At 40.7% G+C, this 17,513-nt stretch overlaps 1 protein-coding gene across 8 annotated transcripts in view; it reads right to left on the bottom strand.

The window, feature by feature from the left end:
- MAST2 (microtubule associated serine/threonine kinase 2) overlaps positions 1-16,789 on the bottom strand; it is a 205,478-nt gene extending 188,689 nt beyond the window's left edge. For 7 of the 8 annotated variants that reach the window (XM_064516146.1, XM_064516152.1, XM_064516147.1 and 4 more), the window contains exon 1: positions 16,344-16,789. In XM_064516146.1, the coding sequence (XP_064372216.1) occupies positions 16,344-16,526 (183 nt within the window). In that variant the 5' untranslated portion in view covers positions 16,527-16,789. Of the gene's footprint in view, positions 1-15,807; positions 15,945-16,343 lie in introns of those variants that run through there. The other variant, XM_064516150.1, reaches the window with a different exon arrangement.
- Positions 16,790-17,513: the final 724 nt, after the last annotated feature.

The following is a 17,513-nucleotide window of genomic DNA, read 5'->3' as shown; positions in this document are numbered from 1 at the left end:
ACAGAGTGCTGCAATAGCAGCAGCCAACAGACAAGAAATCTAATGTCCTTCCTGGAGTGTAAGATTACACTCACATGCCATGTTAAAATCCTGCTCTGGTAACTTCAGAATACAGGTACAAGGAACCTGCTTGGTCATCAACTCTAAATAATACCTCTTTTCCATGCCATCAAACAGGACGAGGTTCTCAAGGAATTCAAGGGAGAAAAATAAGAAAACAAGCACATCCACCACTGCAGTCATTTTCAGCAACATAATCTAATTGCTTATTTTTGTAACTGTTCATTTAATGGTGCTGCAAAAGAGTAGCACAGTACAGATTCTTAATCTAAAAATGACATGCAAACACTGCAACCATAGATGCTTGTCAAGGGAGTAAGCCATTATCTTCTTTGAACGACTACATGAAGTACCACACAGTTTAGAGACTGACATAACAACAACGGACGAATTTTAGAAAGCAACCCTCTTAAAACTTGCCTGTAGGGCCTAGGTTTAAGATCTAACAGATCATATGAGGACATGAGCACTTCCCTACATGTCACTGTGTTAAACATAACTCATGAAATGTATTTATTGTTAGTAGTCACTGTTGTATGACTATTAAACCTCTTAATTCACCTAAAGCTCTCTGCAACAAAGAAAACATTTAACTGAGATTAACAAACATTTGAATCTCTGCAGGTGAAGACATGTTAAACTAGTAGCCAGAAAAAAAGCTGTATAAAAAAAGCTTTAATTGAATAGGTGTTGCATGAACAAGAAAAATGAGAAATCTTTTTTCTTTTTTCTTTTTTTTTTTAAGCCTAATGAGCATAGTCAGATCACTTCAGATGGAAGTGAATTCTAGCAAACTGCTGAAAAGAAGAACGATGATTTAAATACAATAAATTGACAAAGAGTACACTAGTATTACTCTTAATTTGTAAGGAGAACAACTAATAAGTAATGCAAATCAAGTAAAGAATAACTGAAAGCTTTCTGAATTTTTTTAAAGCAATAAAAATACTGCACATTGAAAACTCCAGTTTCCATCCAGTACTGTTTGTCCATTAAAAAAAATCCTGTTCTGTCAGGATTGTGTGCATACACATAAGAGAAGCAATCTTCTCCTTTTCAGCCCTTCCTCCTCACTGCAGATAATGTGTGTACATTCCCTTAACAAAAGATAGATCTGATACTATCATTAGGTCTGCACTCTAATACACTTTATAATACACTGAGAAAGAAAATTGAAGGCCTAGAGAAAAGATCACAAAACCAAATGCCTGTGTAAATACCACTTAAAGCAATGCAAGCATAGTATTTATGCTGTTATTTAGCACTGAAATTTGCCTTGGCCTTCTAGCCTGGACATGTCACAATGGGGGAAGAGGGCCAGTAATTTACCAAGAAGCTGAGGTGAGCCCAAACGTGACCAAAATTGTAGGCTGAATGAGAACTTGGAACTAGGACTCTTCTGAATAGTATCTGTTTAACTCATGTACTGCCAGCAGCATCCTGCAGAACGTCAGAGGCAGCACAATCAAAGAAAATTATACTAGATCAACATAGCCTCTTAGAAACTATAATATTTTGGTTTACTGCACCAAGACGACAAAAAAGCCTTACAGACTACATTACATTATATAAAAATGTTGGTATTTTAAAGACAACAGAAGAACTTTACAATATTTTTCTGTTTAACAGATTTATTAGAGGAACTTAGCAATAAATTCCAACATTCCCATAAAAATACATAAATTTGATTTAGTATCAATATTAAGCTTTCAAAATGACTAGAAAGTTAAGCACTGTTGCCACAGTAATGTTTTCAAAAAAGTTATATGCAGTGTAATATGCACACATTTAACAAATTCTAAATACGCAGCGCTTCCTGTGTACGCTCGTCTGTAGTTAGAAAGCAGACTACAGAAAAATTACAAGTAAAATAAATTTAAATCCTTCTTTTAAGAAAAATCTAGTAGTTTAGAAAAAAATACAATGTTTCCAGTGAATTATCTGATACTATGAGATACACCTCCCCTCTCTTACCCTTCTCCTCCAACGGGAAGCGGGGGGCTTGGGGGGAGTTAGGGGGGTGTTAAACTCTTCAGGAAACAACTCCAAGTTTGAATAAGACTAATGTATTCTAAGCTTTAATGCTGTTTCTTCCAGGGAAGTTCAAGCTGATAACTTTGTTGCCAGATATCCAGGTGCAGAAATACATTAAACAGTTTGTTAAAAAGAAGGAGCAAATATTTACGATTTCATACACTATTACCCCCTTTCTGAGAATCATAAAGTTGCAGAATCATTTTGTTCATAATGAAGCCACAGTCTAGAAAACAAGGATATTTTGTGAGTACATATGGTATCAGGTTGAGTGTTTCATCCTTCCTGAAAAATTCAAATAGCAGTACAATGGCTTACACAAGGAAAGTCCTACTTGGCTTTAAGAGAAGAAAGGGCACTAATTCTTAAATACACATTGTAAATACCTAAACCTAGAGGAACTTCATCTATAGAAAAAAGAGCAGCAGTACTAAAAGCCTGTATCAAACTTAAAAGAAGCCCAAAGAAACCACTATCAGACAGAGTACTTCACATAAAGACTCAAAACCCATTACACACTCACTAGTGGGGGGGGGGGGGGGGGGGCCTGAACAGTTCAAGCATTTCATGTCTCTACCATTAGTATTCTAACTTAAATATTTCAAAGATTTAAGGTTACATGCATACAGCAGGGAAATTAACTCCTGGCAAGATTAAAACAAACAAATATGCATACATGAACAACAATTCCATAATTCACCATTTCTAAGTTAGGATCCTGCCTGCTACGAGTATTAAGAACAAAAAAAAAGACAAAAAATTTGATTTGTCATAAATCTTGGTGTTGCAAAACATCAATAAAGCTTGTCTCTGAAGGTTTCTGCCACTAAACTCAGAAGACACATGTGCCAAGCATGTGATGAGTCCTGACATTACTGAACAGTATTACACTAAGTTATCTTTAACATCATACATATTGCCAAATACTCATTTATCTTCTGTATTCTTCTCTATTTAATGGCTGTCAAAAAACTAATAGATATGTACATTTAGATTTGTTAAGGATAGTAATGCATGGCATCAAACTAAAACTTTTCTGTTTGCCCCGTTTTTTTTTCCCCCCAGATTTATTCAGATAATTATAATGCAGAAAACTGACTGTAACACCTTCCCTTACAATTAAGCAACAAGAAAGACGAGAATGGAGGACTGCTTAACGAATCAGGCAAACAGCAGAAACACAGCCTCGTCTTAAGCTGTGCATGTAAAAAGAACTAGGATTTCCTATCGGTTATAACAAGCAGGAGAACTATGAGCACATTCCACGGAGTGCCCTGATCCCCTGCAATGAGTTAACTTTCAAAACTCCAAGCATGTTTATTTTTGTTCACAGTACAAACATTAAGTTTTTGTCACATTCAGCAGGAAAGAGCAAAACAACATAAAACATGGTTTCATATCTGTGTAAGTTCTAGCTAATGGCTAAAAGTTATCAAGAAACAAAAGTACAGTCAAGTCATTTTCTTTGGTAATGTAAATTTCCTTTGTATTTCCACTGAGAGAGAAGGGAGCAAGACCCAGGGACAGGCTAAAGGTCCATTCTATTTAAATAAATAAATGTTTCCTAGCAATAGAACCTGGAAGAATGTTTCACCTAATTTTGTATTAACAACGGACAGAAAGCTCTGGATCACATTTCAAGAACTGATACATTATCTGTATTAATATTTGATTCTCAACCCAAAATAATCTAGAGCTTTCTAGATCTGACACACAAATAAAATATATTTAAAATTAAAGTATTAGCTGAAAATATGGAGTTTGGCAAGTGAACAATAATACAGTGCATAAAAATGTGCATGCTGTATAAAAATGACTGATTTAGTAGCAGCACAGAGTTCCAGTCTTCTTTTGAAAAATGTGGACTCTCCAAAGAAAAGTGTTTAAAGTTGTTAAGTTTGAAGCATAGTCTCAAATAAAATCTCTGTTGGTCCTGTTTGAGATTTAGCGCTTAAAAATGTCCCAAGGCTAAGGGGGCTAGTAGAGAGAAATCCACGCTCAACTGCTCTTCCAAGGCTTGTTGCAAATGAAGCTGCCTACAAAGAAAAGAAAAAGGTAATTGATGAACCAAACTTTGGCGGGGAACGAGACAGATGACCTAAAGGGGCTTTTTAATTAGATATTCAATGACTTCTTACAGATGTGTAACACAACTTTAAGATGTGATCTTAATTTATAAAGCTCACTTGAATAGTGCACACTTTGCAGGAAGACTAAGAACAGTATGAAAACAGAAAACACTACAGGAATCCTATTTAACCACACCACTTTTTTTGCCCAGTTATCACCTAAATAGTACTAGTAGTATAGTTATTTGCAGTTAGACTGCATTAGCATTAACTGTATTAAGCATTAATTAGCTGCATTAGCATCAATGTAAAGTAAGCCAAATTCCACAAATTTAAGATAGGCAAGAATATAAGCCAACAACATTAAAGATGGACAGCGTGGGTACGTTTAACAATACAGGCAATGAGGTCACAGGAAATTAGTGGCAAAATAAAATCTAATATGCATGCCACAATGGCCTGCTAAGGGCTAGAACGCTATTTGCTAACATAAATGATGAACAAAGAGCAAAAATCATTTTAATCTGGTGTTATCACTAAGGAAGGTTGCTATTTGCAAAGAAAAGAGGTTTGGGGGGGGGGGTTGTTGTTGTTTCTTTAAGTGAAAACTCCAATTCTTTGCCATCAATATCTGTCTCTGTGAGCCATCTGGAATATTCTCACTTCCTAGCACAGATGAGATAAGCACATCAATACACAGCAAAAATAACAAGCACTTCGGCAAAGTTCTCCTGAGGAGAAATTTTCTCTGAAGCTCAATAACAGAGCTGCATGTATGATATGAAGGGAAAAATATATCATTTGATTATAAGGTTATAAATAAAATTACTAATGGTTTTAGAACTAAAGGAAAGAGGACACACTAGGACAGTGGAACTTTAGTTAACCTTTGGAAACTGAACAAACACTTAATTCTTAGCTTTTCTCAACAGAAATCTCATAAAATGGCAGACAAAGATAAACTGATTCACAGTTCTTATCAATGTCTGCACAAAGAAATAAAGTCCCTATAGTCTTGCACAAAAGCTTCTGCTCACCAAGCTGCATATTTCAGTTCCATCCCAAAGAAACAACAGCCAAATTTTTTTTCAAGGACAAGCCATGTATTACTTCCCTTCTGCTCGAGAACACAAACAATGCCCAATTGTCAGGTTTATTAACATCAACAGGCATCAAGCTCAAACTGAAAGACTATAAAAGAAGTGCCTGATAAACTGGAAAAACATTGCTGCTAACAGATTCTCCTCTGTTCTAAAAACAAGGATCAAGGCAAGGGCCAAAGAACATCTAAATAACTAACTGAATGCACAATTTAACTTTCAGGGTCACATATTTTTGCCGTCATCTCGACACTGCACAGGTCCATGTGAAGACAGCTGACTAATAAAATGGAGAAAGAGGTATTTGCTACAAATATGTCACTGCATCCACCTATGCTTAAACTGTTTCTTTAGCAATAGCTTTGCTTAAAGTCAGTTCACTTGCTATGCAATTCATTTATAGGCTCTCCTCTAAAACTGTGGCTATCATTTATTTCTTTGTACTCTCCGATCTTCTGATGCTGTCTAGAACACTTAATGTCAGTCCTGATCACTCAAGTTCCTTTTAAAGAATTTCTAAGACTCCATGTGATGATTTTTTTCATAATAAAGCACTCACAAATATGTACAAACAGTACATATTGATAAGAATCACTTTAGTGACTCAAATCTGTTTTTAACTATGAAGCAGTCCATTTTTAACATGAAGTTACCCTTGCTGTAGGGCCTTCTAAATAACTGAGATCTCAGTACATTTGAAATGACAAAGAATATCATCATAAGCAGAGCTTTTGCTAGCCCTCTAAACAGTCCTCGGTGAAGAGAAGCCATGCATCTACCAGAAGGTTAAAAGAACAAATGTTAAAAGATGATGCAAAACATTCAATTACTTCACTGCCTAATCAGTGGATCTGCTTAGGAAAAATGCACAAGTCTCTATGACCTGTTATTTTTCAGTCCTGTTTTTCCAAGAGTTTAACACTTTACTCATATTAGTCAAGTTGAATTCTTTGTCTCTGATGCATTTTTCTCAGAAAGCTCTGAAAGCCAGATCTGTGCAGTTTTGCCAATTTGCTTACTTGCTTGCAATGACAAATTTTGTTTAAAAAAAAAAGTGCAAAGAAATGGAATTTGATGATTCTAAACTCTATGTTGTTTAAAGCGAAGAGAAATCCCAAATTTAATCCCTAGGATAACTAGAAGTAAATATGCACAGGGAGAAAGCCTTCATGGAAATATGGAACCATGCCGTCCTAATTGATTTTTACATCATTGTAAGATAGAGTATAACTTACAAACAGGTGTTTATGCAGTCCTTCTGCACCTGTGCAACTGTCAGTGTCTTTAAAATAAAAGCATGCATAAGCAAAAGTATCAAATTATCCTTATTACACATAGTACCAGGAAGTCAAGTTAGAAAACTACTTTTTTTTAATTCACTTTAATTGAGCTCAAAACATAACAGGTATGTTTTTGAAAGATCAAAAAAACATACTTGAGCATCAGCAGATCAGTTTGAAATTACTGTGTTCCATAAAAATCTTCGGGCTTACTAAAATGCAGCTGCAGTACATTTTCACAAGTTTTCACCCCACAGACCACACTGAATTCCCCTCCACCCTTCAGCCATTGTACCATTTGCATTTAGATTGTGTTTGGCTAGGTTAATTTAAAAAAAAAAGAAGAAGAAGAAGAAAATGAAGCATCTCAAGTGTGGGTCCAACTCTACACATAAGTGAGTCTTCATTAAGGTTGGAATATGCTGCAGCCCATAGCATTCATTTACCATTTTATCCATTCTGCAATCTCTCCTCTGTCAAAGAAGCAAACATGTTTTAAAGCAGGTTTTGAAGGTAAAAAAAACAGAGCTCTTTCATTATAAACCAAACAAGGCCTTCAGATCATGTTAATACAGTGATATACCACAGAGCAACTCCCTACAGCCAAGAGAGACATCTACCAAGATATCAAGAAGGAAAAAAAAAAAAAAAAAAGTATGCTTTCCTCAACTGAAACACAGTTCTGTACTTCTTTGCTAAAAGGCAGGGTTTTGAGTGACCACAGACACAGCTTCTTTCTCCAAAGAACTGCATCTTGATCAGGCTTCAAATCAGGCTACATCACCACCAAAAGACACTAGCCACAGCAAAGCATCTGCAAGTGAAATTGTACAAGACTCCACATCACTTGTCTGTTTAGGTACTGTAGTTCTTGAGGAACAAGCTCTTGATGGGTGAATAAATCTTTTTGTTTTAGTAGTCTCAAATAATCCACTAAGCTGGTGGTCTTCAATGCTTCCTTGACTTCAGCTAACTCAAGTTCTGTGAACAAGAACTAAGAAAGGGTAGAAACATCACATGATTTAAGTAAGTGCCTATTGTCATATCTATAATAAGTTACAGCATCTCTTATAAGCACCAAAGCTATCTTGGCTTACGGAGTACAATATGCAGTTCAGCCTTAACAGCAACAAAAATAACCAGAGAAAAACAAAGGACTGCCCTTTCTAGCAACTCTAAGAAATACCTTGTCAGGTAGGACAACATTCAAATTCTTTGTGCTACAAGAAGGCACATGAACTTGCCCAAGAAATAAGTCAACATCTAAGCTAATAGCATATACCTATTCCTCCAATGCAATACAAATGGACGTTACATGGTTTCCTAAAATGTACAGTCATAAATATATCCACAGGCTTCCTGAAGCTTTTGTAGATGCCTAACCTTAGCCCTGGACAACATCCCATTGTTATCTTCAAGTATACTGTAATAAATACCAAGCAGCAGCAGTTTTTCCCCTTCAAGCTAATAATTGATTATGATTATAGAAACAAATAGCCCCGCAACAAATCCAATCATTTCTGATAAAGAACTTCTTGTCCTAAAGGAGTATGCAAGTGAAGGAGCCAGCAGAAATAGAGCACTGCTGAACTCGGAAGCAAACCATCAGCATTGTGAGCATCTATATATTCATAATCCCTCCACCATTTGCTTAGCTATTCTAATATGTAATGGCAGATATGAAAGTAAAGTAATGACACAGTATTTACCCTTATTGTTTGCTTGTGACAGGATATTGAAATCTCAAATGGACAAGCTGAATCATCCCCTATAGGGATGATGCAATGCCTACCTACTTATCAACTGCAGCAGCAAATGAGGTTCATCCATTAATATTCGACTTTTTTAAGTGGGGTGATGTTTTTATGGTACCAGACCAGAGATGTGCCATATGCCCTTTGGCTCTATTTTGTTATTATCTAACAAGCACACTGCAGAACTGGTCACTTGACTTCACATCCCTTTTGTCTGCTTCTAGCAGAGTCTTTTGGCTCAGTGCTCTTATTATCTAACAAGCACACTGCAGAATCGGTCACTTGACTCTACATCCCTCTGGTCTGCTTTTAGCTGAGTCTTTTCTTCAGCCACATGATTTTCATACTTCTAGACATTAGTAGGAACATACAAGCCAATACAGTGACGTGTTACAAGCAGTTGCCGTGCTGCCTGATCAAAATATAAAAAGGCAGAACTGTGGCTAATGAAGAAGTCAGGCAGGAGCAGCTCTGGCATCAAGAAGAATCTGAAGATGATTCAACAAGAAACAGCTGATGGAAGGCAGCAAGACATACCTAGAAGACACAGACACGTTTGTTCCTTCTCAATTCTTTCCTTGCCTCCTCAGAAAAAGAACAGAGGAGGAAACAGACACAGAAGCATGGACACCATAGGCAACAGCTCTCTCTTCCCCAGCTAATCTTTGGCTTCTTCTCCACCTTTATCTCCCCACAGAGAAGGGGATAAATCTGAACAAGTAAATTCTGAGATGAATGAGGATACAAGCCAACCAACCATACAAAGAGGCTGCACTCTGGTTCACTCTATTAAAAGGACTACAACTGGGCATCTCCTCTTACAAATAAGTTGCTTCTTTCTTGCTCACTCACTGAAATGAGAAAAAGAGCTAGAAGGCCAGAAAAGAAAAGGAGATGGGAAGAGGAAGTCTGAGGTCTAGCAATAGCAACTCCTAGTTTTTGTGGTAAGTCATGTCCATGGCTGGTAGTTTGGGAGTCTTTACCAATGTCCTCCACAGGCCTTTTCTTTAGCTCCTTTGATGAAACAGGCACAGGAGAGAACTGCCCTAAAAATTAGCCCTAAACTGCAATAATAGCACAGAACATATAGCTAGGAGTATTTATGTAAACAGATGGTTCCTGATCTTCCAGAATTCAGCAGCACTACATCCCTTCTTGGTTAAGAAGGGACAACGATGCTCATGGAACATATTTGGCTACTTCTATTTATATTTTGCTTTTACAGATTTTTTCATGTATTAAAAACTATACTTTATTGTAAGTACAATCTGCATTGCTAATGGTATGTCTATTTGATACCGTTTATTTGCTTGATTTCTGGAAATATATTTCCATTTTCTTCATATTAAGTTTCATCCCAGCTTGTAGGTTTCAGTATGAAGTCAGAAGAAACAGCTTAGCGTTGTGAGCTGTTGACCATAGGGTTCCTGGCTGAGAGGGCAGAACAACTGCAACAGAACTCCGATCAGCAGGCTGAGACACAGAGCGGTACAGAAAGTTCAGAAGCAATCGCAAACTAAACTCCAAAAACTTGCTATTTCACCTATCAAGCAAAAGGGAAGACTCATATTGGAAACAATCAAATAATCCCAAACTGTTACGCAGCCTACATACAGGGCTCATCACGATAGTGGATACTGCCTTTAATAGTACAGATGGCACCTAGATGGAAAAAGAAAAAAAAAAAAAAAGAAAAAGAAAACTTCTTATTTTTGAAGCACAGAAGTTCTGATTGGGAGAAAAAGAAAGGTCTCTTAGATTTCCAGGTTTGCCATGCAACAAGGAAAACACCATAACAGCTTCTTTGCAGCTGCAGAGAAAACAGATCTGGCAAGTACTCTGGGGTTTGGCCAGTTTCTTCCTGACGGTCACTGACCGCTTTCCAAGCTGTGAACAGGCTGAAAAGTGGGTGGAAAAGATCCTCTGCCATTCCTTAAAATATATACATATATATATATAAAAAAAGACAAGATGAAAGGGGGATAAGCTTTCTAACTTGCTGTTTATAAGTATTCTTAGACCAATTAATGTGATGTCCTGAATACACGGAGCAGAAATAGCCACATAGGCATAACATCACAAAACTCTTCCTCACATGACACACCCAACTGTGGCAATGCAATCCCCAAGTAATCTTGCCTCTGATCACACTATTCCAGGCTGCCACTGGAATACTGCCTACTTTTGGTACGCACACTCCAAGAACAATTGGGGAAAAAGTTCAAAGTGCTAGAAAATGGTATGAAGCAGAAAGAACTCAGCTTCCCCTGTTCCAGCTGAAGATAGACTTCACATCTCAAATACTTCTACATGGAAAAAGATATCAGATAACAGAATTTTTACTGCTCGTGCTAGCATAGGCATATTCCACAGCTGAAAGCTGGAAGTTAGACAAAACAAGCCTTGAAATAAGATGTGGTTTAGTTTCCTAACTGCAGGAATAATTAAACATTGACAGAGCTTTCCAGAAGAGGTGACAGACACACCATGATCTAAGTCTAAGATAAATTGAAACATCTCACTTAGAAATTGATCTTATCTCTCAGGACAGTTCCACAGACTGCACATATGGGGAAATCATGCTGGAGAGCCACAATAACCCCTTTTGGCTTTGGGACCTATGAAACTACAAAGTTTTATCGGCATCCAGGGAGAAAGAAATACCTTTGCTACCCCTAGAAGGTTCATAGCATTACAGTTCCACAGGATTGTAACAGTTAAATGACTTGATTTTAAGTCAGTTATCTTGTTCAGACATCAGGACATGCTTTCCATCCAATACAGAAACAGCAAAATATACTGTCTGGGGGATATGCAAGATCTCAGCTTCTTCAAGCACATCAGAATTCACAGCTGGAGACAGTCTACCACACTGACTGCCCTATAAGAAAGGAGTCCTCCGGCATAAAAATAATCAGGAGTAAAGAGCTTTTTCATCTTTCTCCATATTATGTATGCAGCTTGCCTGCTGGCATCAGCTTAACATCTCCTACATAATAAATACATACGCAACAGATGAGCTTTAATAATATTTCAGTCTGACTCTTGGTCAGCAGCCAGGTTAAACTTCATACAAGAGCAAGGGTCCACCTAATCCAAGATCCTGCCTCTAGCACTTGCAGTCCTTCTTCCAACCCCTTAGGCTTCTTGTTGCGATTCTGCTGCTGCTTTCCCTTCATCTCTTTATTATCCTAGGAGATCACATAAAGTCACACAACCTATTCATTAATCTTTTCCTGGTCATGGCCACCCACAACAAGAGGAAGAAGCAGCCTGACAGAAGTCAGGGTGGAATGCTGACAGTCATGGGGTCTACTTTTGTTCCATCATCCTGTCACGTCTCTGAGCAGAGCACCACTGGGCAGCACCCACCAGTTCCCTGAACACCTTCATAGAGCAGTGATTGCTATTAGGGGATATTCTGCTCAGCGCCCTCTGTTTTTATTCTTTTCACCCTCAACCTCCATTCCCCTAACCCTCCAACAATACTTAGGCTTTTCCCAGATCCATTTACTCTCTCCGTGCTCTCAGAGGAAGGCAGGATTTTGTTTTGTTAGGGACAGTCTAACACCCATTCCTCCTGGAAAAAAGCCCATATGAACAGCCACAAACATCCCCTATGGACAAGTAAAGGGAAGCATAATGTGCTTGCCCTATTTTAATGTTCTCCCAGATCCATTATTTTCAGTTCAGATTTCCTCAGCTGAATTCAGCCTGTTTATTTAGTAACCTTCAACAGAGCCATTCTCCAAGTACTTGCACTCCAAATGCTTTTTGCATCCACAACCACCTTTGGCAAGAGTGTTCCACACACCTATTGTCTTTTGCATTAAGACCCACCTCCTTTTAAGTCTGACTCCCACTTTAATATAAGAAGAAACAAGCAGCTGTTGATCCCTGTCTAGCCTCCCCACACCATCCATGGTCTTGGGCACTTCCATCATAACCCCCCAAGTCATATCTTCTAAATACTGGACAGTCCTTTATACAAGAACTTTGACCTTTCAGTTTAAGTAGAAAGTACTAACAAAAGCAAATGACAAATAGAAACTATGATCCATTTTGGGGTTTTTCACAATAAATATCACAATGTCTTAAACTAATTATAGAAGAATGATATGGAAACAATCTAATGCTTAAAATGTGCCTTCAGATGCCTCCTAAGCAATGATAATTTTCACCTCAACCTCCATTTTTCTCCTTCAAAGTAGTCAGCAAGCATATGATGATTAAGCTGATACTTCATGGAAATCCAACTGGTCTATGTTTGACAACAACTCTCACATTAGAGGCCCAGTGAAACTAAACCATCATGAGATAAGAAGGACAATTCTACTATGAATTAATGAGTGATTAACAGATACAAAATAAAAGTTTGGAATAATTGGTCTTTTTCACAAAAAAAGGAGGATCATCAGTGGAACCCCACAAGGATCTATTCTGGGATCAGTACCTTCAGCGTATTCTTAAGTGAAATCTAGCAAAGAAGCTCAACACTTACGTGACAGAGTTTGCTGACAATGTTTAAAGTCATTCAAGGTTGCAAAAACAATGGCCAAAGATCTGAAGAAGACTTTAATGATACTGTGCAAGTAGGCTGTGAAATAGCAGATTAGATTAAACATAGATAAATATAGAAAGTGATGTACAGTGCAAAAAAAAAAAAATCCCAAGTTTATATATACAACGACAGACTCTGAACTAGCTGTTGCCACTGAATAAGAGCAATTGTGGAGTTATAATAGACAGCTCCATGAAAGTACCAGCTCAATTCTTAAGGACTGTCGGGGGGGCGGGGGAGGAGAGTGAGACAGACAGACAACAAAAGTGGATGTTAGAAGAACAAAGAATATGATCTAATACACTAAATAAATTCACAGAAGATCATATGCTGAAATACTGTAGAGCCAGTCCTGATTATTCTTCCCCAAACCCCATTTCCCCTGTTCCCCACATCGCTATCTCCAGGCTGACGCAGAACTGTAAAAGGTACAAAGAAAATGACATGGACTATCAAAAAGACAAAGTTGCTTCTATCCAGAACTCCTCTGGAAAAATCATGAGGAAGGGACTGGTAGATAAAATAAAGACCAAACCATAAGCCACACAGAAGAACAAGAATTTTTTACACTGCCTCTTCCAATACAAGAATTAACGAACAAGGGATGAAACAAGCAGGTACAAAGTTCAAAAACAGCACTCAGCCACAGGATGTTATGGATGCTAAAAGTGTACATAGCTTCAAATACTGATTGGACAAATTCACATAAGAAAAAATCCACTGGGGGCACTAAAAACAAATATCACCTCTAGTTCCGGAAGTCTGTGAGCCACAAATTACTGGAGCCTGGGAGAGGTATTTCTTCAGTATATACTACACACTGCTTATGCTGTCCTTATACTCTTCTCTAAGCATCTGCTTTTGGCAGCTGACAGAGACAGGACACTGGGCTAAAGGGATCTTTGGTGTGACAGAGTACAGTCATTTTTATGTTCTTAGTTATCCTAGTTATTAAGGTTGCCCAACACAATCTACGTATTTCCAGTCACTTTCTACATTTATAAAGCTTCCACCACTTCAAATGCAAGACAAAAGGGAAGAGGGGGCGAGAGGTTCTCCTTTGAACACAGATCGAGTAGAAGCTTCCCAGATTTCAGCAGTTAAATGCCTCAAAGATTCCACTGAATACTTACCAGCACATAAAGATCTGTTCCTACAGGTTGTATCAGGTCTTAATCAGAGTACCTGAGCCGAAAACAAGTCAGCAGTATCTCCCATTAAAAAGGCTTGGGCGTCTCAAATACTGGCACTTCCGAATTTGCAGCCTTTCCTATTTTGCAATCTTACTGCTGTTTTGGTGAAACCTCCTGCAGGAGCTATACAATGTTACACAGTATATAGTGTGTTCTGTACGCATGATTTGTAAGAAATTTAACTCACAACTATCGACATCATACGTCAAACCAGTACAACAAATATCTTGCTATTACATTCAGTCACTCTACCAACCAATGTTTTAATGGACAGTTGGGAAAAAAGGAAAGGAAAAAAAGTCTCCTCTTTGTTCTTAGACTTTTTTTTTCCCCTGACCTGAATAAGGATATTAGTGTTATTCAGATGTTTCAGAAAGTGATAAGCATCAAAAGCAGCAGGCACCAGAGCATGGAGGAAAAAAAGAGGACCTGAATCTGCCCTCTTAACCACCTGGCTTTACAAGGTACTAGAAAAATAAAGAAAACTAGAGCTCCTTTCTTCTTCCAAGGCCCAAACTGGGAATTCTATAATCAAGACAGAACCGTTAGTCAAAAGCCATCAGCCAAAATATGAGTCTCCAATAAACTGAAGGTAGCGTCTGGCTTCTAAGAATTCTGTCAGCATTTTTTCTTCTGGAAGGTCACAGTGGATTCTGATCTCAGCAAGAACATACATGTAAGTGGGGCATTTACACTTAGCTACTATTAGTAGATCCCCGATAACCTGGTAAGCGGTGAATCTTCCTCTCAAGTTAACAACTAACAAATCAAATTTTCAATAAAATTGAGCAGATACTCCTGTCCCAGACCCAGAACTCCACAACAGGCAACTCTGTTGCAAAATATACTTTTTCCAATATCCAAATGAAAACATGTTTCCCCACCCTTCTCAATTTAGACACACCAAATGATAACTTTAGGATAGCTAGCAGTGGTATAGCAAATGCAGACAATAGGCCATAGTAATTCAAAATCAATGAACTAGGAAAGTTATCCAGAACAATAACTACTAACATTTACTCTTTCTAAATATTTGTAATAATTACAAATGAAATTATGTTAGTTAGTATTTCTTACAGCACTTGTTTAAAGTACTGTACAGACATTAATTCATCTTCACTAATCTAAGGCAGCTCTTCCAGAATAACATAGGAAGTCATAAAAAACTACACAGTGTAAACCTGAGCATCTGCAAAGATGATGTAAACTCAAGACACCTTTTTGACAAGAAAAGACATGTCAGACAACATAGTTTTTCACTTTGCTCCTAAAAATGGCAAAACAAACCAATGAATTACTGCATCTTTGGAATCTTAGTACTTGTGATACTTTTTCCTCATCTTCCAAGGAAAAATAAAAAGTGCTAGTTGCCAAGCATGATCTACCCCTTTTAATCTGCTAAATCTCATCCTTCATTTTTCTGTCCTGTAAAAACAGGAATATCAAAATATATCCAAAAATAAAGTTTAAAATCTCTTGAGTCTCCCACCCCTGTAATGCTGAGTAGTAATGAAAGAATCCATTCTTTTTCTAATGAAAGACATGATAAGAGTGGACATACTGAACTTGTGTGCTCTCGTTTGTAGCAAGCCTACATATTTTCAAATGCCTACAGAGATCCATTTCCTAAATATCACTTCTTGTTTTAAGAATTAAGATAAAACAAGCATATCAGAAAAAGTACCATAGTTAACATTACAATTAAGATTAACATACAGGAAGTTTCTGGGAAGAAGTACAGTGTAATTGTTCATACCAGGCAGCGTGTAACACCAACTGGATTTCACTGCATTCTCCCTCACTTCTTCATCAGCATGCAGGCAAGACTCTTGGCAGCAGAAAGACTCCCAGCAGGCCCCCACCACCACCACTTACTCAACACCACGCGTTCAAAACACTGACAAACCACAACTCCATTTCTGACCACCACCACATTTATCCTTTCCTCTTCTCGGGGCATCTACCTGAAGAAACGTGTTTCACGTGAGAGGATGCTCGAAGGACGGATTCGCAATAAGCCCCGCTGCCCGCAGCGGAGCGCCCAGCCCACCCCCCGCCGGGGACCGCCGCGCCTCCCCGCGGCCCCCCGCTGCTCGCCCCCAGGCCGGGCCAGCGGAGCCCCCGCGGCCAGGCGCTGCCCTGCCCGCGACTGCGGCAGTCGCAGCCCGAGCGGGCGCGGAGGGCGGCACCGCCGGGCGCCGCCGCGGCTCCCTGCGACGCGGGCCGCGCGTCTCCATGCCAACGGGCGCCAACGGCCCGGCCCCGCGCCCCGAGCCCCCTGCCCAGCTTTACCCGCTCCAGCGCCTCCCGGCAGGGCGCCCCCGCGGCCCTGGCGTCCTCCGGCTCCTTCCTGCCGCCGCCCCCCAGCAGGGTGGCTCTCCGCTCCGCCGCGCTGGCGGCCACCGCCCGCCCCGGCTCCCTCCGCGACGGCGGCGGCGGCGCCGCTTTGTCCCCCCGGGAGCGGCCCTTCCTCATCGCGGCGGCTTCTCCTCAGCGGCGGCTGCGGCGCGGCGCGGTCCCCCGCGGCGCGGAGCCGGCCATGGCCGGCGGGAGTCACGGAGAGCCGGGGCGGCGCCGCCGGCACCGCCGCCGCCACCACCTGCGCGCGGGGCGGAGGGACATGCCCGCCGCCGCCGCCGCTCCCGCCTGTCAGGGAGCGCGCGGGCGCCGCGGCTGCAGCGGCACCGCCCCCCGCCGGCCTCCGCCTATCGCGAGAGCGCGGGCCTGGCGGCGGGGAGAGGCGCGAGACTTAGCGGGCGGAGGGCGGTGCGCGCGAGACTTGGCACGCGGGGCGGGAGGGAGGTGCGAGGCGGGAAGGGATGCGGGGCACGCTGGGAAGGGGGCGGTTCGCGGGCGTCGTTGAGGGGGCGCTGCCGGTCGGGGGGCGCCGCCGTGGGGGCTCTGCGGCCCTGCGCTCTTCCGCGCAGGGTGAAGGGCCCCTGCCCTGCACAGCTTCCTGCCGCCCACCCCAGTGCACAGGGCAGGAGTGGTGAGGAGCGGCTGTGGCATACAGCTCCCCTCACCCGGGCCTAGAACGCCGCTGGGAAGCAAAGGGAAAAGGGGAAAATGGCTGCACAGGAGCAAGCCCCACGGCCAGGTCCATGTCGGGTGGCACTCAGCAAATAGCATGTCTCCTGGGCTGCAGCCAGCCTGCTTTCACATAGTGGGGGAGGAGGAGCTGCCGCCCTCACAAGAGAGACCTCAGAAGCCTGGGCTGAGAGTGGAGAGCAGAGGAGTGTCTCCTGCGGCTGTGCCCCAGTCATGGTGGTCAAGGATCCAGCAAGGATCAACTTTAGTGTCAACAGACGTAAAGGTTTAGTTGCTTATGAGGACATGCAAGGACAGCACAGGACCTTTCCTGTGGTGTCACCATGTCTCATTGCTAATAGGTAGCATTTGTAAAATGTTTTTGCTTCAAGAGGTCAACCAGCTCCAGCATGACAGAGTGAAAACCAAGCCTGA

The sequence above is a fragment of the Dromaius novaehollandiae genome, chromosome 8 (genome assembly GCF_036370855.1).
Source record: "Dromaius novaehollandiae isolate bDroNov1 chromosome 8, bDroNov1.hap1, whole genome shotgun sequence".
Lineage (NCBI taxonomy): Eukaryota > Metazoa > Chordata > Aves > Casuariiformes > Dromaiidae > Dromaius > Dromaius novaehollandiae.
Note: the sequence above shows the minus strand (reverse complement) of the source record. Positions and strands in the feature narration are given on the sequence as shown.